The sequence below is a fragment of the Lasiodiplodia theobromae genome (assembly GCF_012971845.1).
Source record: "Lasiodiplodia theobromae strain AM2As chromosome Unknown scaffold_46, whole genome shotgun sequence".
Lineage (NCBI taxonomy): Eukaryota > Fungi > Ascomycota > Dothideomycetes > Botryosphaeriales > Botryosphaeriaceae > Lasiodiplodia > Lasiodiplodia theobromae.
The window spans coordinates 148,688-175,551 of NW_023336526.1; the positions used below are offsets into that span (position 1 = coordinate 148,688).

The 26,864-nt window shown below is 55.9% G+C and overlaps 8 protein-coding genes across 8 annotated transcripts; 4 read left to right on the top strand and 4 right to left on the bottom strand.

The window, feature by feature from the left end:
• Positions 1–401: 401 nt before the first annotated feature.
• On the top strand, positions 402–7,472 carry LTHEOB_11250 (Pre-mRNA splicing factor; the record flags this gene model as incomplete). The annotated part of the gene is made up of 1 exon (XM_035507986.1): positions 402–7,472. The coding sequence occupies one exon, from the start codon at positions 402–404 to the stop codon at positions 7,470–7,472; it is 7,071 nt and encodes a 2,356-aa protein (XP_035366631.1).
• Positions 7,473–8,025: 553 nt separating this feature from the next.
• Positions 8,026–8,416, bottom strand: LTHEOB_11251 (uncharacterized protein; the record flags this gene model as incomplete). The annotated part of the gene is made up of 2 exons (XM_035507987.1): positions 8,026–8,153; positions 8,263–8,416. The coding sequence occupies 2 exons, from the start codon at positions 8,414–8,416 to the stop codon at positions 8,026–8,028; spliced, it is 282 nt and encodes a 93-aa protein (XP_035366632.1).
• Positions 8,417–10,452: 2,036 nt separating this feature from the next.
• LTHEOB_11252 (Benzoate 4-monooxygenase cytochrome P450) lies at positions 10,453–12,304 on the bottom strand (the record flags this gene model as incomplete). The annotated part of the gene is made up of 5 exons (XM_035507988.1): positions 10,453–11,062; positions 11,117–11,229; positions 11,291–11,644; positions 11,695–11,864; positions 11,914–12,304. The coding sequence occupies 5 exons, from the start codon at positions 12,302–12,304 to the stop codon at positions 10,453–10,455; spliced, it is 1,638 nt and encodes a 545-aa protein (XP_035366633.1).
• A 1,267-nt stretch (positions 12,305–13,571) lies between these two features.
• On the bottom strand, positions 13,572–14,171 carry LTHEOB_11253 (Glmz-inactivating ntpase; the record flags this gene model as incomplete). The annotated part of the gene is made up of 1 exon (XM_035507989.1): positions 13,572–14,171. The coding sequence occupies one exon, from the start codon at positions 14,169–14,171 to the stop codon at positions 13,572–13,574; it is 600 nt and encodes a 199-aa protein (XP_035366634.1).
• Positions 14,172–14,847: 676 nt separating this feature from the next.
• On the top strand, positions 14,848–17,087 carry LTHEOB_11254 (Nad-dependent malic enzyme 2; the record flags this gene model as incomplete). The annotated part of the gene is made up of 8 exons (XM_035507990.1): positions 14,848–15,003; positions 15,077–15,202; positions 15,262–15,465; positions 15,518–15,646; positions 15,700–15,834; positions 15,888–16,153; positions 16,204–16,571; positions 16,660–17,087. The coding sequence occupies 8 exons, from the start codon at positions 14,848–14,850 to the stop codon at positions 17,085–17,087; spliced, it is 1,812 nt and encodes a 603-aa protein (XP_035366635.1).
• Positions 17,088–17,403: 316 nt separating this feature from the next.
• Positions 17,404–20,337, bottom strand: LTHEOB_11255 (C6 transcription factor; the record flags this gene model as incomplete). Its single annotated transcript, XM_035507991.1, has 9 exons — positions 17,404–18,074; positions 18,126–18,347; positions 18,404–18,687; positions 18,744–18,766; positions 18,826–19,032; positions 19,276–19,434; positions 19,488–19,796; positions 19,843–19,909; positions 20,057–20,337. The coding sequence occupies 9 exons, from the start codon at positions 20,335–20,337 to the stop codon at positions 17,404–17,406; spliced, it is 2,223 nt and encodes a 740-aa protein (XP_035366636.1).
• Positions 20,338–22,201: 1,864 nt separating this feature from the next.
• LTHEOB_11256 (Integral membrane protein) lies at positions 22,202–25,621 on the top strand (the record flags this gene model as incomplete). The annotated part of the gene is made up of 1 exon (XM_035507992.1): positions 22,202–25,621. One exon carries the CDS (start codon positions 22,202–22,204, stop codon positions 25,619–25,621), a length of 3,420 nt encoding a protein of 1,139 aa, XP_035366637.1.
• A 546-nt stretch (positions 25,622–26,167) lies between these two features.
• LTHEOB_11257 (Zinc finger FYVE-type protein) lies at positions 26,168–26,740 on the top strand (the record flags this gene model as incomplete). The annotated part of the gene is made up of 1 exon (XM_035507993.1): positions 26,168–26,740. One exon carries the CDS (start codon positions 26,168–26,170, stop codon positions 26,738–26,740), a length of 573 nt encoding a protein of 190 aa, XP_035366638.1.
• Between the last annotated feature and the right edge of the window lie 124 nt (positions 26,741–26,864).

Sequence of the window (26,864 nt, forward strand, 5' to 3'; positions counted from 1 at the left end):
GGTGTGCCGGCTTTCGCGTGGTTTTCCAAAACGCCAGGACGCTGCGTGCGAGCCTCGCCTAGTTTTTCCGACGCCGGCGCCAAGACTTTACGTGGGCCGTGCACGCATCATCGGCGGAAAATCTCCAAGTCGCAGCGCAGCTACACGCCCACGCCACCCCAGACGCGTCGCCGCATCTCAATTCAAACCCCATCACCGGTGTGTGAGGGTCGCGTGCAACCCCAACACACGTGCATCGCCCTCCCCAGAGCCAATCACGCGCTATTTGAGGACCGCGTCTGCGGCGTCGACGACCGCCTCGGGCGACCGAGCTTGGGGTGCCTACTACCCACCTCCACATCCGTCGTCGAACTCCGCACCACCACTTTTACATCCTGCGCGCATCGAGCTCCACAATCGCCATGTCGATTCCTCCGCCGCCGCCGCCGCCGGGTTGGTCGGCTCCTCCCCCGCCTGGCGCACCCCCAGGCATGTCCGCGCCGCCACCCCCAGGTTATCGCCCGCCTGCCGACCCGCAAGTGGCGAAGTTCGCACAGAAGAAGAAGGAATGGCTTCGGATGCAGAGGCAAAGATTTGGGGAGAAGCGGAAGGGTGGCTTCGTGGAAACGCAGAAGGCGGATATGCCACCGGAGCACTTGCGAAAGATCGTCAAGGACATCGGCGATGTCTCCCAGAAGAAGTTCAGCAGTGACAAGCGGAGTTACTTGGGTGCCCTCAAGTTCATGCCGCACGCCGTGCTGAAGCTGCTAGAGAACATGCCCATGCCGTGGGAAAGCACACGCGAGGTGAAGGTGCTCTACCACGTCAACGGCTGCCTGACCCTGGTCAACGAGATTCCGCGGGTCATCGAGCCCGTGTTCCATGCGCAGTGGGCAACGATGTGGGTGAGCATGCGTCGAGAGAAGAGCGATCGGAGACATTTCAAGAGAATGAGGTTCCCGCCCTTTGATGATGAGGAGCCCCCGCTTTCGTGGTCCGAGAACATCGAGGATGTCGAGCCCCTGGAGCCCATCCAGATGGAACTTGATGAGAGTGAGGATGCTCCCGTTTACGAATGGTTTTACGATCACAGGCCACTCCTGGATACCCCGCATGTGAACGGACCGAGCTACAAAACATGGAACTTGAGTCTTCCTCAGATGGCTACCCTTTATCGTCTCAGCCATCAGCTATTGAGCGATGTCGTCGACAAGAACTACTTCTACCTGTTCGACCAGAACAGTTTCCTGACCGCCAAAGCCCTGAATGTGGCGATTCCTGGCGGTCCTAGGTTCGAGCCGCTCTACAAGGACATTGACCCCAATGACGAGGACTTTGGGGAGTTCAACGCCATTGATCGTATCATTTTCCGCGCCCCCATCCGCACCGAATACCGCGTCGCCTTCCCTTTCCTTTATAACTCTCTACCAAGGAGCGTGAAAGTTTCTTGGTATTCCTATCCTCAGGCCGTTTACGTCCGCGCCGAGGATCCCAGTCTACCTGCCTTCTACTTCGATCCTGTAATTAACCCCATTTCTTCCCGCGCCGTGGCACCCAAGAACATCGACGTTCCGCATGAGGACGAAATCTTCGGAGACGACGATGAGGACGATTTTGAGCTCCCTGGCGAGGTCGAGCCGTTTTTGGGCGACCAGGAGCTGTACACAGAGGACACTGCGTCTGCCATTGCACTGTGGTGGGCGCCTTTCCCCTTCGACCGTCGGTCTGGACGTATGGTTCGCGCTCAAGATGTGCCTCTGGTAAAGCAGTGGTATCTTGAACATGTTCCGCAAGGGCAGCCGGTCAAGGTCCGCGTTTCTTACCAGAAGCTGCTCAAGACATACGTCTTGAACGAGCTCCACAAGAAGCCGCCGAAGGCTTTGAACAGTCAGAATCTCATGAAATCACTAAAGACGACCAAGTTCTTCCAGCAGACCACCATTGACTGGGTTGAAGCTGGTCTTCAGGTCTGCAGGCAAGGTTTCAACATGTTGAACCTTCTCATTCATCGCAAGAACCTCACTTACCTCCATCTCGACTATAACTTCAACCTCAAGCCCATCAAGACTCTGACAACCAAGGAGCGCAAGAAGTCTCGCTTCGGAAACGCGTTCCATCTGATGCGTGAAATCCTCCGCTTGACCAAACTCATCGTCGATGCTCAGGTGCAATACCGTCTCGGAAACATCGATGCTTTTCAACTGGCGGATGGTATCTTGTACGCGTTCAACCATGTCGGCCAGCTGACGGGTATGTACAGATACAAGTACAAGCTCATGCACCAGATCCGTACCTGCAAGGATCTCAAGCACTTGATCTACTACAGGTTCAACTCTGGCCCGGTTGGTAAGGGTCCTGGTTGCGGTTTCTGGGCCCCTGCATGGCGCGTCTGGCTTTTCTTCATGAGGGGTATCATTCCTCTTCTCGAGCGCTGGCTTGGTAACTTGTTGTCTCGTCAATTCGAAGGTCGCCACAGCAAGGGTGTTGCAAAGACTGTCACGAAGCAGCGCGTCGAATCTCACTTCGATCTGGAGCTGCGCGCCTCCGTCATGGCTGATCTCATGGACATGATGCCCGAGGGTATCAAGCAGAACAAGGTCAACACCGTCTTGCAGCACTTATCTGAAGCCTGGAGATGCTGGAAGAGTAACATCCCCTGGAAGGTGCCTGGTCTGCCCGCTCCTATCGAGAACATCATTCTGCGTTACGTCAAGAGCAAGGCTGACTGGTGGGTCTCGGTGGCGCACTACAACCGTGAGAGAATTCGGAGAGGTGCTACGGTAGACAAGACAGTTGCGAAGAAGAACTTGGGCCGCCTCACTCGTCTGTGGCTCAAGGCGGAGCAGGAAAGGCAGCACAACTACATGAAAGACGGTCCTTACGTTTCATCCGAAGAGGCCGTCGCCATCTACACGACCATGGTCCACTGGCTCGAGTCAAGAAAGTTCCAGCCAATACCATTCCCCAGTGTGTCTTACAAGCATGACACAAAGATCCTCATTTTAGCGCTCGAGCGTTTACGTGAGGCATACTCCGTCAAAGGTCGTCTGAATCAGAGCCAGAGAGAGGAGCTGGCGCTCATTGAGCAAGCCTACGACTCTCCTGGTACCACGCTCGCAAGAATCAAGCGTTTCTTGCTAACCCAGCGTGCTTTCAAGGAGGTTGGTATTGATATGAACGACAACTACAGCGACATCAATCCGGTCTACGACATCGAGCCTATCGAGAAGATCACCGATGCTTATCTCGACCAATATCTCTGGTACCAGGCTGACCAGCGCCACCTGTTCCCGTCGTGGATCAAACCCTCTGATTCGGAAGTCCCTCCTTTGCTTGTATACAAGTGGGCTCAAGGTATCAACAACCTTGATAAAGTCTGGGAATACCAGGAGGGCGAATGCAATGTCATGATTGAGACCAAACTGTCGAAGGTCTACGAGAAGATTGATCTTACCCTGCTTAACCGCCTCCTTCGCCTCATCATGGACCACAACTTGGCAGACTACATCACCTCCAAGAACAACGTCCAGCTCAACTACAAGGATATGAATCATACCAATAGCTACGGCATGATTCGGGGTCTTCAATTCTCGGCTTTCGTCTTCCAGTACTACGGTCTCATGCTTGATCTGCTATTGCTCGGTCTGCAGAGGGCAAGTGAGCTTGCCGGTCCTCCTGGCGCTCCCAACGACTTCCTGCAATTCCGGGACAGGGCCACCGAGAGCAAGCATCCCATCAGGCTGTACACCCGCTACATTGACAAGATCTGGGTGTTCTTCAGGTTCGATGCTGACGAATCGCGTGACCTGATCCAGCGCTTCCTCACGGAGCAACCGGATCCCAATTTCGAGAACGTCATTGGTTACAAGAACAAGAAGTGCTGGCCCCGAGACTCTCGCATGCGTCTGATGCGTCATGATGTCAATCTCGGTCGCGCTGTGTTCTGGGACTTGAAGAACCGCCTGCCTCGTTCCGTGACGACTATCGATTGGGATGACACGTTCGCAAGCGTGTACAGCAGGGACAACCCTAACCTCCTTTTCTCTATGTGTGGTTTCGAGGTCCGCATCCTGCCGAAGATTCGCAACCAGAACGACGAGTTCCCTGTCAAGGATAGTGTTTGGTCACTGGTTGACAACACCACCAAGGAAAGAACAGCCCACGCGTTCTTGCAGGTGACTGAGGAGGACATTCAGAAGTTCAACAACCGCATCAGACAGATTCTGATGTCCTCTGGTTCGACCACTTTCACGAAGATCGCCAACAAGTGGAACACGGCTTTGATTGCTCTCTTCACCTACTACCGTGAAGCTGCTGCGTCGACTGTCAACTTGCTGGACACGATTGTGAAGTGCGAGACGAAGATTCAGACTCGTGTCAAGATCGGCCTTAACTCCAAGATGCCTTCGCGTTTCCCGCCGGCTGTTTTCTACACACCAAAGGAGTTGGGTGGTCTTGGTATGATCTCTGGATCGCACATTCTCATCCCCGCCAGTGACAAGCGCTGGTCCAAGCAGACGGATACTGGAGTCACCCATTACCGTGCTGGTATGTCTCACGATGAGGAGACTCTGATCCCGAACATCTTCCGTTATATCATTCCGTGGGAGGCCGAGTTCATTGATTCCCAGCGTGTGTGGACGGAGTACTCCCAGAAGCGCATGGAGGCCAACCAGCAGAACCGCCGTCTGACGCTCGAGGATCTTGAGGATAGCTGGGATCGTGGTTTGCCTCGTATCAACACTCTGTTCCAGAAGGACCGCAGCACCCTTAGCTTCGACAAGGGATTCCGCGCTCGTACCGAGTTCAAGATCTACCAGCACATGAAGAGCAACCCGTTCTGGTGGACGAGCCAGCGCCACGATGGTAAGCTGTGGAACCTCAACGCCTACCGTACCGATGTCATCCAGGCCCTTGGTGGTGTCGAAACCATCTTGGAGCACACCTTGTTCAAGGCCACTGCTTTCCCGTCCTGGGAGGGTCTCTTTTGGGAGAAGGCTAGCGGTTTCGAAGAGAGCATGAAGTTCAAGAAGCTCACCAACGCTCAACGTTCCGGTTTGAATCAAATTCCTAACCGTCGTTTCACCCTTTGGTGGTCGCCTACCATCAACCGTGCCAACGTCTATGTTGGTTTCCAGGTCCAGCTTGACTTGACGGGTATTTTCCTGCACGGCAAGATCCCGACCTTGAAGATTTCCCTCATTCAGATCTTCCGTGCCCACTTGTGGCAGAAGATTCACGAGTCTGTTGTGATGGACTTGTGTCAAGTCTTTGACCAGGAACTCGAGGCGCTTGGCATCGAAACGGTACAGAAGGAGACGATTCATCCTAGAAAGTCGTACAAGATGAACAGTTCTTGCGCCGATATCCTTCTTTTTGCCAGCCACAAGTGGAGCGTTTCACCCCCATCGCTCCTCTACGATACCAAGGACACCATGACCGCCACGACGACGAACAAGTTCTGGATCGACGTGCAGTTGCGCTACGGCGACTACGACTCGCACGACATTGAGCGCTACGTGCGTGCCAAGTACCTCGACTACACGACTGACAGCATGTCCATCTACCCGTCCGCCACCGGTCTCATGATCGGTATCGATCTGGCCTACAACCTCTACTCTGCATACGGACAGTATTTCCCTGGTCTCAAGCAGCTCGTCCAGCAGGCCATGGCGAAGATCATGAAGGCCAACCCTGCTTTATACGTTTTGCGCGAGCGTATCCGCAAGGGTCTGCAGTTGTATGCTTCTGAGAGCAACCAGGAGTTCCTCAACTCTCAGAACTACTCGGAGCTCTTCAGCAACCAAGTGCAGCTCTTCATCGATGACACCAACGTCTACCGTGTTACCATCCACAAGACGTTCGAGGGTAACTTGACAACCAAGCCAATCAACGGCGCCATCTTCATTTTCAACCCTCGCACTGGCCAGCTGTTCCTGAAGATCATTCACACAAGTGTCTGGGCTGGTCAGAAACGTCTTGGACAGCTGGCCAAGTGGAAGACGGCAGAAGAAGTGGCTGCTTTGATCCGCTCGCTTCCTGTCGAAGAGCAACCCAAGCAGCTGATCGTCACTCGCAAGGGTCTTCTCGATCCCCTCGAAGTCCATCTGCTCGACTTCCCCAACATCTCCATCCGTGCCTCGGAGCTGCAACTTCCTTTCCAGGCCGCGATGAAGGTTGAGAAGCTTGGTGACATGATTCTCAGGGCGACGGAACCGCAGATGGTGCTTTTCAACTTGTACGACGAGTGGTTGAAGACTATCTCCTCGTACACGGCTTTCTCGCGTCTGATCCTGATTCTGCGCGCCCTGCATGTCAACCAGGACAAGACCAAGCTCATCCTCCGACCCGACAAGACAGTCATTACGCAGGAGCACCACATTTGGCCCACGCTCTCTGACGAGGATTGGATCAAGGTGGAAGTGCAGCTTCGCGATCTGATCTTGAATGACTATGGCAAGAAGAACAACGTCAACACATCCAGTTTGACGAGCAGCGAAGTCCGTGATATTATCCTGGGTATGGAGATCAGTGCGCCGTCGCTTCAGCGTCAGCAAGCTGCCGAGATTGAGAAGCAGCAACAAGAGCAGCAGCAGCTTACGGCTGTCACGACCAAGACTCAGAACGTGCACGGCGAAGACATTGTTGTCACGACGACATCTCAGTACGAACAGGCTACTTTCGCCTCGAAGACCGAGTGGCGTACGCGTGCCATTGCGACCAGCAACTTGAGGACGAGGTCGAACAACATCTACATCAGCTCCGACGACATCCGGGAAGATGATCACTACACCTACATTATGCCCAAGAATATCCTCAAGCGCTTCATCACCATTGCGGATCTGCGCGTGCAGGTTGCGGGCTATCTCTACGGCACTTCTCCGCCAGACAACGATCAGGTGAAGGAGATCAAGACGATCGTGATGATCCCGCAGGTGGGCAACACGCGCGATGTGCAACTGCCGCACCAGCTGCCGCAGCATGAGTACCTCTCCAGCATGGAGCCGCTGGGAATCATCCACACGGTGTCGGGCAACGAGCTGCCGTACATGAGCCCGATGGACGTGACGCAGCACGCGCGGCTGATGAACGCGCACTCGTCGTGGGACAAGAAGACGGTCACGATGACGGTCTCGTTCACCCCCGGCTCCGTGTCGCTGGCGGCGTGGGCGCTCACGCCCAACGGGTACAAGTGGGGCGCCGAGAACAAGGACACGCAGAGCGACCAGCCGGCGGGCTTCTCGACCAGCATGGGCGAGAAGTGCCAGCTGCTGCTGTCGGACAAGATCCGGGGCTACTTCCTGGTGCCCGAGACGGGCGTGTGGAACTACAGCTTCATGGGCAGCGGCTTCGGCACCGTCGAGAAGAAGCCGTTCGACGTCAAGCTCGACACGCCCAAGGCCTTTTACGACGACATCCACCGGCCGCTGCACTTCATGAGCTTCGCGGAGCTGGAGGACATTTGGGTGGATCGGGAGAATCAGTTCGAGTAAGAGAGTATGCTTTTCCAGGGGTGGGTGGTGATGTAAGATTGGGGGGAGGGAAGAGTTTTTCGTGAGCGAGTGATGGATTTGCGGGCTGAGTTACACGCGCGTACGTGCGTCTATGGCGTTTTTTCACTTTTGGGGAATGGCTAGTTTCCGGTCGGGAGGATGGCAGTGGGTTGTTTCTCTTTCAGCCAGCATAAAATTCTCGTTTTTGGAGACGACACAGCACAAAAGGAGCTAGCCGTTTGGCTGGTGGGGTCTTGTAGCATAATGATGATAAGGAATTTGTTCCAATGTCCTTCTTCCTTGTGACCTTTGGTTATCTGCACACTTTGATTGATGGTTTAACAGTGGGATGCAGAGGATCATGGGCAGGTGATGCTGGTATTTGGAGTATAAACCCGGCACAAAATGCACGCAGAAAACAGGGGAATCCACTCGCCACGTAAGTATCGTGCTATTTGCGGTAGGTAATAGAGTTTCGGGAAACGTCCAGCAGCTCTCTTATCTATCGCTCAGCGGGTGGGTTTGAATTTTCTCTCGTGTGTTTGTATTGGCGTTATTCCGATGCAGGCTGGCGCATGACGCTCAATGCCTTCGCCCTCCGCTCCATGTAGGTGGAGTCAAGGAATGGCGAGGGCTCTTGGCGCGAGTTGAACTGCCGCACGACGGAGCCGGAATCTTGTTCTGGTGCCGATTATTTTCAAGGGAGCCCCATCACAATTTGACTTTTTTTTGTGTGTGTCTGATGTGCTGGTAGGGAACAATGGACCGACGTAGGAGTATTATTACTTACTGTTTCTCTTCTTGGTAGCAGGCTGAGGCGGTGGCGCAAGTACAAGCGTGCCGCGGGCTTCCGAGGGCTTCTCGTCGACGCTGCTGCCGAATGACGTCGCGGGCTTGGTCAAGGGGCGTTTGGGAACGAGGCGGGATGTTGGGTGGTCGGCCATGGTAGCGTTTGGATAACTATGTTAAGACGCTGGGCAGACTTCCGGATTGAGGAAATGGTGGTGGTCGCGGAGCGAGCGACGTGGGGCTGGGGGCGGATCGGCTGGATGGCGGCCGGTTGGGGTTTAGCGCAGACGAGGCAGGCTTGTGGCTTGAAACGCGACACGGCTTCTTGAGGCGGTGAAGAGTGCTCTGGAATGTGGGTACGGACGCTTCAGGGCAATGGCCCTGCCAAAGGATCTCCGTCGAGCCCTATCTCTGCGGCTCGTGCTTGGAGAAGTCGTTGCCGCGCGGTTGACGAGACACAGAATGGATGCTGAGGACCCGACATCGGCAATCCTCCTCCTTCCCCCACGCATGTCAGATTGGGCGGCAGAGGCTGATACGGCGCCAGCATTCGGAGCCGCGTGATCTCTCGTCACTTCCCGCACCCCCAGCTTTCGTAATGGTGATCTCTACTGATGTCAGCAGAGTGCTGCTGTGGGGTAGCCTCACCTGTTGCTGCTCTCTGCGCCACGGTGCGGCCCAGAACGAGCCCATGACAATGGCCAATACGCGCGTACCGCACTTGGTTGCTGCGGCGCATCTGCGGCCGCAGTCATGGGGCCCCCACCGGCGTACACGCACTGGCTTGCTCTCCATGGCCTCGCGCGTCGTTTCTCAATCGGGATAATGGAGCTTTCAGACGTTTGAACTTGTTCTCTGTCGCCCTGCGCCTGCGTATTTTGGGTTTAGCTGCGAGAATGAGGGCTTGCCAGCCTTCATTTCCTCTTTTGGGCCCTGGGTGACCATGGCGCCTTTGTTGTGCTTTGTGTTGGACCGCTATGAAGACCATTTCGTCAGGGAAAGCAGCGTTGTTGCACAATGGGGGCCAAGCAGCAGCTCACCCACCACGGCTCTTCTCTTAATCATAAGCGTAGTCGAATTGCTGCCTATGGCATCGTCGAGATGGACCACCAGCTTCGCAGCTCACGGGGCTAGCGCAGCCCTCTCGACACCAATCACTTCGAAGAATCGACGTCCAGCCGCGCTGGCACCCCTGCGGCATCAAGGCCCCGCAGAAACAGAGGCGTTCCAAGGCCAAACCCTAAGTCAGACCTACACCTTCCCAACCGGGGCATGTCTAACGCAGCCAAGAGGAAGGCAGCGCGAAATTTACATGTCCTCTGCCGGCACACTTTCCGCGGGCCGCAGCCCTCGGCACCGGGGGCTCTTTCGTTTCGAGATGGATCCCGCCGATCGGCCCTTGACCATGCTTGGTCTAGTCAGCCGTTTGCTGATCCTTGGGTTGTAGGGATGTGGCTTGTCATGTATGCATCGGTTCGCGTCGTGTAGTTCGGGACTTCTGAATAAGTGAAAGGGCTTGGGTGTGACGCACTGGTCCGGGATCGCCGATGGCTCTTGAATCAGTGTGCTCGTAGAATACAATAGCAGATGCTCGAATTCTCCCGGGCCCAGTTGTGTATCTCCTCTCTGGGCTGTCGCCGTGGGGAATCGTTCTGGCATCATCTATGCACAATTAATCAAACAGATGTGTTTCGTACAGCGACATCCCCTGTGCGTTATTATTTATTGTAGGGTTGCAATGTCGAAGGCCAATACCTCTGAGCCCAATGGTTCCCTCCACTTTTGCGGGACGTCGGAATGAACTCCTGATGTCACTACACCAGTACAATCGCCAGAGCACGTGGGACGGGTGTGAGAAGCTTAAGTGCCTGAGTGGACAGAGCGCCAGGGCAAAGTCTGATGTGGCTCAGCCAAACAAGCAAAAAAAATGCCGGGGTCTTGCTCGGACCGAAGCAGGCGTCTTTGCTTCTTTCCTAAAATGGCATTTGCTCAGTCCACCTAGGGCGGAACGACTACAATATGCCGCACCGTCCAGGGGGGGGGGCCCTTTGGCTTTACATAACCCGCGAAGGGTTGGCCAGCAGAGCACCCCAGCGGAATCTGCATTGGCCAAGGTAGTAGAATGCAGTTGCTATTTGCTCGAGACCCTAGTTGATTTTAGACTCTCAGAAAGGTGCACTCACTCCTCCCATCATCCTTTCCTCTCCTTGAACCCCAACCTCAACCTCGGCACCCCCATCGTAAAGTGATCCTTGATGCCGTCCGCCCACTGCGCCAAACTCTCCTCCTCCATCCACACGACGTCGAACCGCGCCACCGTCCGCGCGACCGCGCTGCGCAGCTCCATCATGGCCAAGCCCTTGCCGGGGCACTGGTAGGGCCCGATCAGGAAGGGCATGAAGGCCTCGCGGCGGCGCACCAGGTGCGGCTCCGTCGTCCAGCGCTCCGGGCGGAAGGCGTCCGGGTCGACGAAGTTGCGCGGGTCGCGCGCCACGGCGCACGGCGGGATCGAGACGATCGTGTCGGGCGGGATGTACGTCGTCGTTGTCGTGCCTTGGCCATCATCCCTGGGAATGTGCAGGCCGGCCGGCCCCGTGACGCGCGATGAGGCCCAGGTGACGGGCGGGTGCAGGCGCAGGCACTCGTTGATGGTGGCGTCGAGGAGCGGCAGGGCTGGACGCACGCACGTGTAGGCTCCCGTGGCAAGGGCGGGCGCGACTTCTTCGCGCAGCCGCGAGAGGTGCGCCGGGTGGGCGGCCAGATAGGCGAAGATGATGGCGAGGGCGCCCGACGCCGTGTCGCTGGGACATGTTGTTAGCTTGGTGGAAGTGTCGGACTGAAGTGCTGCTTCCTACCTTCCGGCACCGATGATAAGGCGAGACTCTGCATTGAGGAGCGTTCGGCCTGCCGCATTGTCAGGCGTGTGAGCCATGAGGTGGCCCATAATGTCCGGCTGGGGGTTCTTCATCTGATAGGACCATGCGTCAGTGGCTAAGAGCAGCTGGCTTTGTGCGAGGCGTATCACTTACCTGCCTCCGCAGCTCGACCTTTCTCGCAGACCAATCATTTAGTCTTTTCATTGGTCCTGGAATCATGGAGCAGACCTCAAGGATCTTGATCATCCAAGGCGCGTGCACGAACAGGCCAATGACGTCTAGACTGTCGTGAAGGCTCTTGAAGATTACCTCGTCCTCGACCGTAGTTTTTCCAGTCAGGTAGCCCCTTGCATCTCCAAACGCCAGTGTGCACATGATATCAAAGCTGTACCGCTGGATCATCTGGTTGAACATGACTGGCGTACCGCTTTGGCTGTGCTGCGCCAACACCAAGAGAAGCTCATCGGTAGCCGCCTCAACTCGAGGTGCAAAGTCTTCGAGCGCAGCCTACGTGATGTTGAGTAAACCGCTGCGCTTGTAATTCGGACCACTCTCACCTTGAAGCCGTTGTCCCATACGCGACGTCTCTGGCGGTGGAACTCCTTGTTCAGTGTTGTATGAACCGACTCTTCCAGTGACCCGTAGAAGGGGCCTTTGCTTGTCTTGGCTGACGGACCCAAAATTGGGATTATCGCGTTCGGATCAGTGATCGAAAGATCACGAGGGCCTAAGACTGCGTGAGCCGCTGCGCCTGTCAAGAGCTGCTGGACACATACCGATTCTGACGTAATCTCCGTACTCTGCATGGAGCTGTAGGTTGAACTTGTACCATTGGCCCTGCGTCTTTGCCGCTTGACGCATGGCCCAGAACTTAGATAACCGCGCAGCGAAAGGCCCGGGGAATCGCTTCAGAGGTTGAAATAGCGCGCGATGCACCAAGGTACTGAGACAAAGCCCAAGAAGGTAGGTAGCGATGAGAGCAAAGGAAGCAGAGTAGGACTGCAATGACTTCACGAGAACGACCGAAGAGGCCACGAATACGCCCGCTACCTGCAGCGGGTACCTGTCGAGCTCGAACCGCTTAAACCAGCGGATGTGGGTGATAATGCCATAGAGGATGGACACTGCTATCCAGGCAGCATGGCGATGAGACACGAAGATGTCCATGATGATCTCAACTCCTCGGATGTGAGGTCAATTTGACGATTGGGTTGACTGTCTGCGGGGAATATTAGGCGCCGAAATCCTTGTCGTTAATCAAGCGGCCCCCACTGCCGAGGTGTCTTGATATTGGCTAGCTCGCTAAGGAAGGAATGTGCCTTGAGGACAGTCCAAATCCATGGTAACTCTCTCGATGCGTTAAAAAAAATAAATGAAAAAAAAAGACAACGGTGGGGTTACGGAGAAAAGGTCATTCCTACGACGGCGGTAGATATTGATTACAACATCCATTATACGTTTGGCAAAAAAGGCGTCCCTCACGGCCACGTCGACCGTCTCTTCTGCGGAGGCAATGGCATCACGAAGCATGATGATGACATTTCCCATGCGTGATTTGAATGGTGTAACTTGCAGCAAACATTCCACGTAGGCTTGCAGGCGGTGAGGCAAATTGCCTGCCAGACCCTATGGAACTAAGTGCAGCGGCGGTGGAAGAATGGATGCGGCCACGATCCTTGAGGAATAGTTCGAAATAATGGTCGCGGGAGGGCAAAGGTCTTGTGTGTCTCAGTGGGACAGAAGCAGGAAATCCATTTACAGCCCCTCCGACCGACGGCGAGACCAAAAACAATAAATAGAAAAGAATCTTAGACGCGTCTAATTCTTTGAAAATATATTGAGATTCATGATAACACATAGCTTTACGCCTGATAAACACGCACGGTTAGCTAGCCACGGCCTTCATATCTGTGCAGGAAGTGTGAAAGAGTCCGAGTAGGACAAAAAAAAAAAAAGGTGGATCGACTAAGGAGTAGTTGATTTCTCTTTCCGGCTCAGCAGTAGGCGTGCTTACCATTCTTATTTTTTATTTATTCTTTTACGATATGCGGCAGAGGAGCAACACTTGAGACAGTAAGCCGAATGTGGACGGAAAGTCAAATTCCTGTGACACCATTTCGGAAATCACCTCGTGATTTTGCTTCTTGCTGCCTGTCGTGACATGCAGTTACGAACGTATCGTCAGCTGATTGTTCCATGTAAGTAGTGGGGCTGTCGAGCGATGAGATGCAAGACTTCTTTATGCCGTTTGATAGTACATGACAAAGTCGTCATATAGTACAAGCTTGGTCGAGTCTCCTGGTGCAGTCTTTGTGCAACATGGTAGCACGGGGTATAGATGCGGTAAGACGTTGGCTGTGCCATGGTCAGTGACCGATAGCTCCGCATGAGATTAGGCCAACGCTTACCAGAAACATGCGGTCGGAATTCAATATCAGTCTTCCCATAGTCCTTCCTGCTCTTGTTCGGTTGAGTGAAAATGAGCGGATCGTTTTGCCGTTCGATCTCTGGGCTTGCGGCTTTTCTTGTTTTTGCTGATCAAGGCCTGATTCGAATCCACATCTTCAAGCTCGCGGTGGATGGCCTTGACATCCCAAGTATCGGGCCATTCTCCGGTTGCCATCAAGGATTCGACAAAGGCCGGGCTGCGGTGTTTCCCCTTGGCACAAAAGCAGCCGACCAACAGGACGTCGCTCTGCTCCTCGTCGTCGTGAGTTGGTGGCTCAGTTATTTCTTCTTCTGGGTTGTTCTTTGGAGGCTGACGTCGATGGAGCTCAAACTCTGCCATAGCGGATTTGATGATGCCATGCGCGCGGTCCAACTCAGAGCAAAAGACCGAGTCCTGCAAGAGTTCTTTCTGAAGAGCGCGATGCTTGCCTGTCATGCTTTGACGTAATGCGCGGGAGGGGTTCGGGACAGAGCGAAGATCAAACTTGAGGCGTGGCTCAGGGTGTAACGGCGGGGTCCTTGAGTGCGACACCAGACAGAGGGTGTAGCGAGGCATATCGCTCTGAGGAGAGGTTTCGCGGGACATTTTGACAGAGAGAGTGTGCGGACCGAAGCTTGACGGCGAGATAGATGCGGTATGTATAGATGCAGGTGACTCACTACCGAGGCGGTGCAAGGCAGGAAGGCGCGAGACCGATTTGGGACTGCTCGCTAAGCTTTTAGACGGCCACGGCGGGGTAGAGCTTGTTTGTCAGATTGGCGGCTCAGCGATTACGGTCCCCTCTAGCGTGGATTTGTTTTTTGCTCATGCCATGGGTAGTCGAAGCTATCGTCCGGACGAGAATGTCTAATTAAAAATTCTACATACCGGTCCGGCCGATAGCTTCAGCTACCTACATATGCTCTTTTTTCTAAGGAAGAGCTGGGGCATAGTTACGGCTGCAGCACCCCTCTGTAGATTTATCGTCGGATTGCATCTTCATCCCTGCTGACTGATGGGCTGTCGTCGCTGAGTCGCGCGAGCTAGAGGGCCGAGATGGGGCTGCAACGACGTCATAGCAGACAACAGGCTGCGCAACACCAAAGCTATAAGCTCGGCGCAGGCCGACGAATTGCTCGCGAAAGCTTTCTTTCTGATGCCGCATCCACGCGTCTCAGCCCAAGCGCCCTTTGTTGCACCTCTCGCTCGCCTGAAGCTTATCGGACCCAAGGTCCCCCCCGCCATCGTCCGAGCTCCCCGCTCTTTCCACTCCACCTCAATCATGGCGTCCAAGCAAGACACGAAACACCCCAAGTTCGGCGGCCTTCCGTTGTCGACGTCCGGACCTCTCGACTGCGCCCTCACTGCAAGTTGCCGCAATCCATCTTCGCCCACGCTGCCTGCTGACCCGCCAGGGCTCCGCACTGCTCAACACGCCGTATCTGAACAAGGGCACCGCCTTCACTAAGCGAGAGCGCGATGAATTCAAGCTCCATGGCCTCCTGCCACAGAACATCCAGACTCTTGAAGACCAGGTCAAACGCGCCTATGAACAGTACAGCAGCCGCCCCAACCCCTTGGCCAAAAACACCTTCATGACGAGCATGAAGGAGCAGAACGAGGTGCTTTACTACCGCGTACGCCCCCGACTTCGCCCCCCGCTCTCTCCTCCCCATGCTCATCCACCAACTCGCAGCTCATTCACGACCACTTGAAAGAGATGTTCAGCGTCATCTACACCCCCACCGAAGGCGAAGCAATTGCAAACTACTCACGCCTCTTCCGCCGCCCGGAAGGCTGTTTTCTCAACATCGACGACGCCGACAGGATTCCTGACGACTTGGATCAGTTCGGCCCCTCGGACGAGATAGACCTCATCGTCGTCAGCGACGGCGAACAAGTACCTTCCTTCACGTGACCCATGAGCTGAGCCTTGATCTGACCGAAACTAGATTCTGGGAATCGGTGACCAAGGCGTGGGCGGAATCCTGATCTCTGTCGCAAAGCTGGTCATCTACACGCTGTGTGCCGGTATTCACCCTGCCCGCGTTCTGCCCGTAGTCCTGGACTGCGGAACCGACGTGAGCCTCGCTGATACCTGCCCTCCATCCGCTGTCGCTGACACTGTGCCCAGAATGAGGAATTGCTCAACGACGACCTCTACCTTGGTCTCCGAAAGCCAAGAACACGTGGGCAGAGGTATGATGCTTTCGTCGACAAGTTCATCACCTCGGCCAGGAAGAGGTACCCTAAAGCTTACATCCACTTTGTAAGTCTCTCTGCAGTACGGCCTTGCTGCAATTCCTAATTGGCCCGCTGCAGGAGGACTTCGGACTCCCCAACGCCAGACGTATCCTTGATAAATACACACCAAAGATCCCTTGCTTCAATGACGATGTTCAAGGCACTGGCTGCGTAACTCTCGCTGCTATCATGTCCGCCATGCACATTGCCAATATCGACTACAAGGATTTGAGAGTCGTCATGTTTGGCAGCGGCACGGCTGGCACAGGGATAGCAGACCAGATCAAAGATGCCATCGCCGAATCCTCCGAGAAATCCGTCGAGGAGGCGGCAACACAGATCTGGTAAGCAGTCCGCGCATCGGCGGCCTTCAAATCTGTCTGACATTGCTTAGGTGCGTTGACAAGTCAGGACTCCTCCTGAAATCCAACAAGGACGACCTTACTCCTGCCCAAGTCGGTTACGCTCGCGACGATTCCGAATGGGAGGGCAAGGACCACAGCAACCTTCAGAGCCTGATCAAAGAGGTCAAGCCCCACGTCTTGATCGGCACGTCCACTAAGCCGGGCGCCTTCACCAAGGAAGTCGTCGAGGAGATGGCGAAGCACGTCGAGAGGCCCATCATCTTTCCTCTCAGCAACCCCACCAAGCTGCACGAAGCTAAGCCTGCCGACTTGTTCGAGTGGACCAAGGGCAAATGCCTCGTTGCAACAGGAAGCCCTTTCGATCCTGTGGAATACGGCGGTAAGGAATACGAGATAGGTAAGTCGTGCAACCCTTCGTATTTTTTTTCGGCCCGTCAGAATTCGTTGTCACCTACCTTGCTGGCACTATTAACGCCACCCGCCAGCCGAATGCAACAACTCCACCACCTTCCCTGGCATCGGCCTCGGCGCCGTCCTCAGCCGCACCCGGTTGATGACGCCCTCACTCCTCGTTGCCGCCGTTGGCGCCCTCGCCCAGCAGGCACCCGCCTTGAAGCACGAAAATAAGGGCACCCCGCGCGAACTCGCCCTGCTGCCCGACGTCACCGACGTGCGCGAGATCAGCGTGCACATCGCAAAGGCCGTCATCAAGAAGGCTGTCGAGGAAGGCCTGAACGAGGAGAAGAAGATCCCCGGCGACGATGCCGACCTGGAGGAGTGGATCAGGGAGCAGATGTGGGATCCCGTCTACCGACCGCTGCGCAAGGTCGATCCCGAAGGCGCGAGCAGGCTTGCCAAAGGGGAGGCCGGCGCGTCTAGCGTGCGCAGACCGGGCAGCTTCAGTTATCATTAGATTCAGAGATAGAAAGAGAAGGAGCTTCGCGGTTTTTCGGGTCTTGTGTGATGCTAAGCTGTGAGTGGTAGTGTACGTACGTGGTGTATGAATGCGCATGACCAGTTTCCCAGTGACTCAGCCCATGCCTGTCACACATGGTTATTTCAACATGGCACTGACACAACAGGCGCTGGCCATAATCGAGAATCATGATGGTTTTAAGATCGCAATCTCCCTAAACGTCTAATGCCCGAAAGCTACTCAGTAAGCCGATGAGCTCAGAGCCCACCCGATTCCATACGCTCTTGACCTTGAAAAGGAGAAGATGGGGATATCAAGTATTCCAAGTCGAAGGTTCGGGATACATTGGCGCTGCAGCCCCTTGATGCGGTCCATACTGCGTTGGCGTCGACTGCGGCTCGTATCCCCCCATGTCGCCGCCGAAAAGGCTGGCCAGATCCACGCCCATACCCATGCTGGAGAAATCGAAATCGCCAAAGGCAGCCATGTCCCAGTTGTAGTGGTTTAATGCTTGACCACCCATGCCGTTATCGTAGTAGCCCTGTTGAAGAGGCGGCGCTTGGGCCTGCTGGGCAACTTCTGAGAGGAGATGCAGCGGAGTTTGTGTTGTGGCAACGTTATTCCCGTTAGCTGGAAATGTGTGCCGCGTCTGTTCATGTGCGCCGTTTGCCGTCGAGGTTGTCGCAGCCGGTGCTGAAGGGCCACTGGCGGAAGCTGGAGGCTGTCCAGAGAAGACATCCGCACATGTCTCACCGTTCTTCATCCGGTTGAACTTCTCCCGAAGACGCAGAAGAATACGCGGGAATTTGGTGTGTGGCGATTGCGGATCACGCTCTTCGGTGGTTTGGAAGCGCTGGATAAGGTTGTCGAAGTAGTGCTCCAGACGAAGCGAGTCAGGTGTGATCACGCTACCCAGATCGCCTGGAAATGTTGCGTCTGCCCAAAGTTTCGTAAGGCAGACAGTGGAATACACGCACCGCACGGCTTGATTTCTTAGTCAGTTGAGAAACTGCATGGATCCGGACATGGACTTACAGAACATAAGCGGCAACGCATAAAATGCGTCAAAATCAAGCGAGAGGAAGCTATCGAGGATTCCATGGCAGGACTTCACGCATTCTTTGAGTGAGCTCGTCTGGACCGCACCCAAAGCCTTTTGACGTCCCTCTTCCAAGGCATCGTCCATGTTCTGATTATGATGCATGGCAACTTCATGGGTATAGAGACCGACAACACTTTCTGAGAACTTCAGAACAGCTGTTAAATTGCACGTCAGTAACCATTGCTAAGGCAGCACAACTACTAAAACATACTCTGATTAGCGTTAGATGGTCTTTGAGGCCGAAGCAACTCAAGCTTCGTGTCGTAGTTCCTCAGAGCGATTTCGTTGTATTTCTCGGAGAAATTGGCGCTGGTAGCGGGATCATCCATAGAAAATTGCGAGGCAACGTCTTCCGCGATGGCTGCCAATTTGATATGGTAGCAAAGCACCTTGTCTGATGGGAGTGCGTCGGGTGATGACTCGAGTTCAGAGATGCACTCATCCATGTATTGGTTCCAACGAAGGAGCATGGGTCTGCGAAGTACCATGGCAATGCTGTGATAAATCGTTAGTACGCAGTGTGTGTGCTTCCCGATAAATTTACGACTCACTTGGTTCCTAAGTAGTAGCAGACCTTAGAGGGAAAAAAACGTCAGCAAGCCTTGAAGAACATGTCAACGGCAGGCAACTTACCATGAATGATCTTCTGGCATCTATCCCTCCTGCATTCGGGAGACATCTGCGGAAAGGGCCAAGACCCAGTTTTGCTTTGGCCTTGCCAGCTCTCTTCCCAAGGCCCAGCTCCAGAACCATGGTTATGGCAGCGTTGGTCATCATGTAGAACGCATGGCGCTCGTATACCACGGGGGGACGATACCAGAGCACGCATACAAGCAGGGACTGGACGATTTCGAGTGACTTTTCTTGCCGACGCCAGATAAGCTCCGCAAACCAGCTTTGCAGAAGGTCTGCGAGATATCGCTGAGTCTCTGCTGGAACGAGCGGGTCGCAGCCAAAAGAGGCAGCGCTCAACACTGACAAAAACAACAGCGGCTTTTCTTCCCGGAGATGCTGAGCCGTTGTTTCCTGCGGCAGCGGTACGGCTGGAAAGGCTGGCATTAAAGCATTGGTGTAGCGGCTCACAATACGCTCGGCGACATCTGGACTGATGCACCTGTCGACCTCGTAAGATATGTACGAGTAGTCCGACTGCGGCAGGCGATTTTCAACCCTTTGATGGGCGGCAGCTGCGATTTCAGCGTGTTCGTCGTACATGATTTCTCGCCGTGCTTCATTGGACATCTGTACCGCCATGAATCAAACGGCTCCTCTCTCTCAGATGTAGCGGAACTTACCAGGGCGTCATGCTGGTCGTTAGTCCGGCGGCGCTTCTCGGGCCGAGTCGAGTCCGCAAAATCGACACCGTGAGCACCATCAGGGAGCGGTGGGTGGCTCGCATACGCATAGGATGCGACAGCATCGTCGCCCAAACGAGCGGTCAGTTCGTTCACCTTTTTTTCGAGCTCGGCAACGCGAGTGTCGGCCTTTTTGGTGCGCTTTTTCGTAGGCGCGGTCGTCACGCAAACCTTTTTCGACTTGAGACAACGTTTGCACGGACTTGCCTCTGAAATGAGGCCATTCTCCTCTTGCGGATCGCAGCGCACCTAGCGGTGTTAGTCTGTGCAGGAGAGCGTGAAGCCAGCCTTATACCTTCAAGGCGCGGCAGTGGTCGCACGCGCGCAGGCGCTTGCCATCTGGACCGAGCTTTGTCTGGGCACTGCAGGTTTGTTAGAGCGCTCAACGTTGTCTTGGGTACAAGGTAAGATGCGGAAGCACGACGCGCATGCGCCAGTTGCACAAGGCGTCGGTGGTGGATTGGCGAGCGACGGGGAAATTTTGGCAAAATAGAAGGAGTTGGGCGCACCTCTGAGCATTGGGATCAGCAGCGCCGACTGATGCAGAGCTTGGAGTTGAGGGACGGCGATCCTGAGCAGCGGTCGCGATGGCTTGGAGAGCAGCATCGGCGGAGTCGGCGGGCGTCTGCGACGCAGTCTGTGCCGGCGGCGGGTAGGGCCCGTAGAAGGCGTTGTGGGCGTAAAAAGAGTCCTGCAGACCCTGAAACCGCTGCTTGAAGTCCTGGTCGGAGCGCTCAGGCTGCTGGCCGCCAAACTCGAGGGCGGGATCTATGCGCGGCGGCTCTGACATGTTTGCCTGTAGACTGGTGACGGTCCGTCGGCGAGCGACGTTGTCGGCGTTTTCACTCCCCGACTGCCGCGCCAAGCCCAGCCCTCTTTGGGCCAAGCTCGCCGTCCTGAGTAAGCGCCACTCACGTGCTTTCCTTCCTCCAGCGCGTCACCTCTGCGTAGGTCATCCTCGTGCCGGACGTTGCACGTCGCGTGCACCCATTGGTGCCGCTTTCCCGGTGCGCTATCTTGGCGCAGAATGCATCCCTCCTGTCTGCAAACGGTTACGCCCGCCTGTTCTTGCCTCTCGTACACGACAACATCATCGGGATTCGGAGGCTTCAGGGGACTCTATTTTTGCTCCTATTGTACTCGGAAACGGTCGGCCCGTGATCAGCCAGAAGATTCCAACACTGGTGATCACCAAGTGGTGGATGCGTTCTGCGCACTGCACGGTGAATGATCAGCCCGACGGATGTCCTGCTCCTGTCATTATTAACACCTATGCATTTGGCCAGTCCGCCGGGGAGTCTACCTTTGCTACTATCTGGATCCCGGGGCACAAGCCGTGGTCAGATACGATCTGTGGAAAGTTGACTCGGTCGAAGGACCGTGCGGATCCTATACAGACAGTCTGCGACAAGCGAAGACGGATGCAATGATTGCAGCTCCACCGCGGGCTCGCCGCAGGGTGAGCTTCGACCGCGTTTACGCAATGCGGCTAGCCTCGCCAGCGGAGATCTGCGTGTATCTGAATCGTGTGGAGAAGGGCGCTGGCAGAAGATGGGAACAGAGGGAGCAATGGCTTCAACGGTTCAGGGTCGGCGGGAGCGTGGGGAGCCAAGCACACAGCGGTCACGGTTTTTCAGCCACAGAGCCGGCGGTACGAGGCGCGCCAGCGGCCGTATCGCTTCGTAACTGCGGTTCGGTTCTCGGTAGCACACGTCAGGCTGTCCATAATTTCTGGCATTGACGGGCGGAGGGCAGGGACGTCGCGCTGGTGGGCAAATGGGTCACCGACAAGTGGTCGCATTGTTGACGACGGTGGAGTCGGATCAGCGGCGCAAGGAATATAGAGAAGCGTGCTATCGAGCCGGGCCGGCAGGGTCGTAAGCTCCCGAGGGCCATCAGCAGCGGGAGAACGTGCCAATCAGCGGGCGGGCGGACTCGTCCTGGAGCGGGAAGGCTGCAGAATGTTGTGGTGCGGAGCGTCTCAAGTGTGCATCAATCAGGGCAGAGACACCAAAATAGCAGCGGGTGCACTGCCACTGCACGACGCGCTAGCACGAGATCAGCGTGGGCGAATGGCGCTGCCCTGCCGACACGGAGCAACAGTCCGTTATTACTGCTGCCACCCCTCGTCCCCCGGGATCGCGACTTATGACGCTGCCTGCCCGCCCGCCCGCCTGGCCTAGCTTCTCCTCACGCTCGCTGAGCCGCCGCCTCGCCCTCCGCTCGCTCGCTCGCCCGCCCGACGCGCCCTCGACCACGCCCACGCCCACGACCGCGCCCCTCGGCCAGTAGCACCACCTCGCCACCGCTCGCTGTGGCATGCTCACTTCGCCCGCCGCGTCGCTAAGTCTTGACCAGGCCCTTGGCCGCGGCTCCTCCGCCCGACGCCGCCCCTGCTCCTCTCGGTGTTTCGTCTTGACAAGCATCTTTGCTGCCTCCGCCAAATCGCCGGCCGTCTGATCTGCGCAGCCACTACGGCTGACGTCGACGTCCGCCAGCTGCGCTGCACTTGGATGGAAGCTCCCCTCGCTTCACCGTCGCAAACACACCATGAGGTCGCCCGACTCCGCGTAGGCTCGACCTCCGCTGCCATGGAGCTTCCCCGGCCACGCGGCCCTGCGCCATGGACCACATGCCACCGCCCGCGACGGAAGATGCTGCTATCGAGACCCCCGGCCGCCGTGTCCCTCATGCTGGTGCTTGTCGTGTTCCTGTCGACTGCCAGCGCCGCCTTTATCCGCTTCGAGAACTGCCTCGACCCTGGCATCATACACAACACTCCGAAACAACTCCAATTCACGCCCTACTTCTTCAGCGCCCGCTTCAACACCTCGAGCGACACCCACAACCTCAACATCACAATCTACGGAAATGTTTCGGGTCAGGCGACACAAGGCACCCTCCCAGCTTGGAACAACGAGACATACTGGAACAACCCCAACGAAACCTTTGGCAAAATTGTCGATCTCAGCACTTCCAACAATAAATATTCGACCCTTTTCGCCAAGTCTCAGGTCGTGACGTATACCCCTTGGCAGGCCCAGCCTGCTCGCTTTTGTGACGCCGTGGTCAACGCTTCCTGTCCCATTGGCCCCTCCTTCGACGCGGACCGGTCGGATCCATATGACCTACCCGCTTTTACTGTGGCTCACGACTTCTTCAGCACATATGCCTTCACTACTTTAGCCACGACTGTACGCGTGCAGTCTGGAGACAAGGATGCACCAGATCTAGCTTGTGTTTCGGCCAATATCACTCCAGACCTTGGCAGCACCATTTCCAACGCACTTCGCTACTTGCCGGCTGCCATCCTGATTATGGTTGGGGCTGCCACGGTTTTTGCCGCCATATTCAGCCCCTGGGGCTCGTCTGATCCATTCAGATGGACGAGTAACTACGGCCGCGATGAGGACCTGCTGCGTCTAGTGACCCCTGGATTCGGAGACTGCTTAGCGTACATTCAATTCATCGTCCTCGCTGGAAGCCTCAATTTAAACTATCCGGGATACTACCAGCCGGTTGTCAGCAAGGCCAGCTGGTCGACGCTTCTCTTCAACGCGAGTCTGGTAACACCAGGAGACCTCAGCTACAACAGCCTCGTAGATGGGATGTATGTGGTTAATGGGACTTACGGCCTGTCCAGACTAGCGGAATTGATCGGTATCGCGAAGGACCAGGACATTTGGGCCAACATGGCCATCTGGTACGTAGGGATCACAGTCGGAGCAGTGCTGGCGTGTCAACTATGTTTTATGCTCCGCTGGGCCTATCGCTTCTTGTCGAATATTCAAGAAGAGGATTTGCGCAGCAAAAATCTCCCCTTCTCCACAGGTGTGGTGGTGCGCATGACCTTCAACTTCTTCCTCTTACCGATCATTGCCATCTCGTTTTTCCAGTTGGTTGTTGCGGATGAATCGCCTGCGTCTGTTGTTGCGATGGCTGTCATTCTCTTGGCCGCGGTGATGGGACTTGCAGCGTGGATTTTTCGACTAATCTTCACGACCAAACCACGTGCACATCTTTTCGACGACCTCCCGACTGTTTTAACGTACGGCCCTCTCTACAACACATATTCCGATGATGCGGCGCCCTTCGCTTTTATACCGGTCTTGCTGGCTTTCATCCGCGGTGTAGCGATCGGTGCTATCCAACCTTCCGGGATTGCTCAGATCATTATTCTGGCCATCTGCGAAGTCATCTACATCCTGACGCTCCATGCATTCCGTCCGTTCCAGGCCCCGACATCTATGAACGCATATCACACGTTCTTCTCGGTAGTCAGGCTCATCACGACACTCTTAAGCGTGGCTTTCGTGCCGAATCTTGGTGTGTCGGAAGATTCAAAGGGATGGATAGGATACATTAACCTTTTTCTACATGCCATTGTTCTGGTATTTGGGTTCTTCTTGAACTCGATCCAGACAATCATCGAAGTCACAGCTAGATTGGCCGGAGCCGGCGATGCCAGAGGAGGACTCACCAAGGTCTTTGGCAAGAGGCAACTGTCACGTCGCTCTCACCGTCGTCAACAGGGAAGCAGTATCAATTCCAACGCAGCTATGCTCGCAGCAGACAGAGAGTCCAAGCTAGGAAGTCGTTCACGCAGTTTGTCCGCTAGCTCTGCCGTGCTTCTCAGCCGCCACCCTGGAATGGACAGCCGGATGAGTGGCGGTTTTGATCACTTCAGCTCTGGTGGAGAGATGAGCAATTACGGCGGCACAAGTCCGGAACCAGGCACGCCCGGCGGTTCTGCAACTCCATACACATTCCTGCCAAGCGGGAGCGCATCAGCAGGCTCGCGTAGACCGACCTTGGGCTCGCGCGGATTGGACGCCCAGGATCCGTATTACCGGCCGCCAAGGACGAAGAGGGCAACGCCCGAGGCATACGTTCCGGGCGCGCGCAGCCGGCAGTCAGGGAGCAGCGCTGACTGGGCTAACAAACCTTACGACGATCCCGCGGACCATGCAGAGGCAGGCGATTTGACATCTTTCTCTCCGAACCGAGGAAGCCTCACCCCCGCCTACTTGCGAACTCATAGGGATGATTCAGACCCTGACATTCTGGGACCACGGAGACCTCGGACAGACTACGCCGTAAGGGAATCCGACTTTTATTACGGTGTGACTCGGGGGCCACCTTTGGCTGAAGGCGTACCTACCCGAAAGCTCAAGACGGGCCCTGCGGATCCTATGGGACCAGTATCGTCAGCGGGCGGATGGTTGAAGGGTCTGTTCGGTGGCAAGCGCAAAGAGAAGGGCAAGGGGTTCGAAGTTGTTCGGAGCACAAGAGCACCGCAATTGTTAGCACTCGAAGAGGACGACGAACACTCGCCTGAAGCTCATCACGAACCGTATCGCGACAATCCCGATACGCAAGCCGGGGCGCGACGGGGGTCAGCCACAACGGATAGTTCAGGAGAGGATGGGATAGAGATGGCCCGACGCGACTCGAGAGATTCGCGTGATTCGGACGATAGCAGTGAGGACGACCAGCTCATTGACGACGGAGATTCACTTGACTCAGGAAGGCAAAGAGTGTCGGAAGTGCCTCCCTCGCTAGGGCCCATCGAGACGGGAGGGGGGATCGAGCTGCCGAGCCGGGTTGGATCCAAGGCCAGCTCAAAGGTCTCAAAGGTGGGATCGCTAGGAAGGGCACCGAGCATCCCGCGGAAGAGCTCCAAGCGCAACTCGGGCCATGAAGGCACGTTTCTCAAAGAAGGGTCGCGGCTATCAACAATCGAGCAAGGGCAGGCGGCAGGTGATTACCTACGACCGACGACGAACGAATCAGTACCGCGCCTTCCTTTCGGATCGTCAGAGCCGTCTCCTTCGCCAGAGCGGTCAGCGGCGTCAAGCATCCGTGGCGACGGCTCTCAAGGCGCAGCAGCTGGAGGGGTAATGGCAAGAAGCGCGTCAGATGCGGAACGGCCACTGAGCACTGGATACGTGCATCAGCACAAGACATCGGAACACATCCAGCCAGGGCTCAATGACTCGACACACTTGGGGAGTGCAGCTGAATTTGTGCACACGCCGCTGGGCAGCCGGAGCAGCAGGCGCAGTGAAGAGTAGTTCCCATTCTCTGTGTATTTTTCTGAGAATCACCTTTTATTTTGCAGCAAGCGGAGCGAGATGTAAAAAATTTGGGCGGCGGGACAGGACATAGCGACAGGAGTTGCGGAGGGTACAACTGCATACGGGATGTAATCATTACTAGTAGCGACAAGAAACAAACACACGTAATTCATGCAGTACTGTGTAGTAGAGGCCGATGCTGCAGGGGTGCCGTCGATTGCAAGGCGGGGAGCGGCCACGACTTGCTCCTGGGCGATAAGAGCTGCCTTATCGGCTCGCATGACTACGCTGGTCCACCACCCGCTGCTCCGCCGCCAGCCCTTACCGCAGCTGTACCTTGCAACTGCCCACGCGAGTTGCTAGCTCCGACCCCGCGCTGTTTCTCCGCCGTGCGCCCCTTGCTCTTGTCCCGGCACGCCGCGCCTCCGCACCTCTGCCCGCCCGACCAACGCCAGCGGAGCTCTGGGATGGAACTCTCGTGGCAACACCCATAATCGCCGCACTCAGCCTGTTCCCTGCTCGTCGACGAGCAAGCCTGCGTTCATGGACAGCCCCGTTCCGCCGCCGCCGTCACACTCCACTAGCACATCCGCCATCCCCAACGCCTCGCTCTCCTCCGCCGACGATTCCGCAGCTCCCCCGGCGAACCCCTCTTCTCTGCATCGTGGCTACAGCGACAGCGCCACCCCATCAACCGCTGCGCTTCCGGATACAAACGTATTTCTGCAGGAATATGGCTCCGAGGGCAATGCTGGGCCCCAGGCTGAGAGCAACGATGCCTCGGTCAACGTGAGCCAGTATAGCGATTCTTCCACGACTGATAGGAAGAGGCGTCTCACGGCACCTGAGAGCCCTGAGAGGCGGGGCGGCTATCGATCTGCGTCTGGAGAAGGCTCTTCTCAGGCCACTGCTATCGATCTTACCCTCAGCCCTAATGGGAGCTCTGGCAGTATTGAGAGACGCGACAGCGATATCATGATTCCGCCATGGCAACCTGATTCTGACGTCTCGCATTGTCCTGTTTGTGGCACACAGTTCAGTTTCTGGTACAGGAAACACCATTGCCGGTATGTAATTGTCCACACACGCATTGTTACGTCCGTTTTCCTCAACTAATGTCCCACAGAAAGTGTGGCCGTGTAGTCTGCGCCAATTGTTCCCCCCATCGCATCACCATCCCACGCCAGTACATCGTGCGCGCCCCGGATGAGCTAAGGCTTTCCAGAGCTGGCCTCAGTGA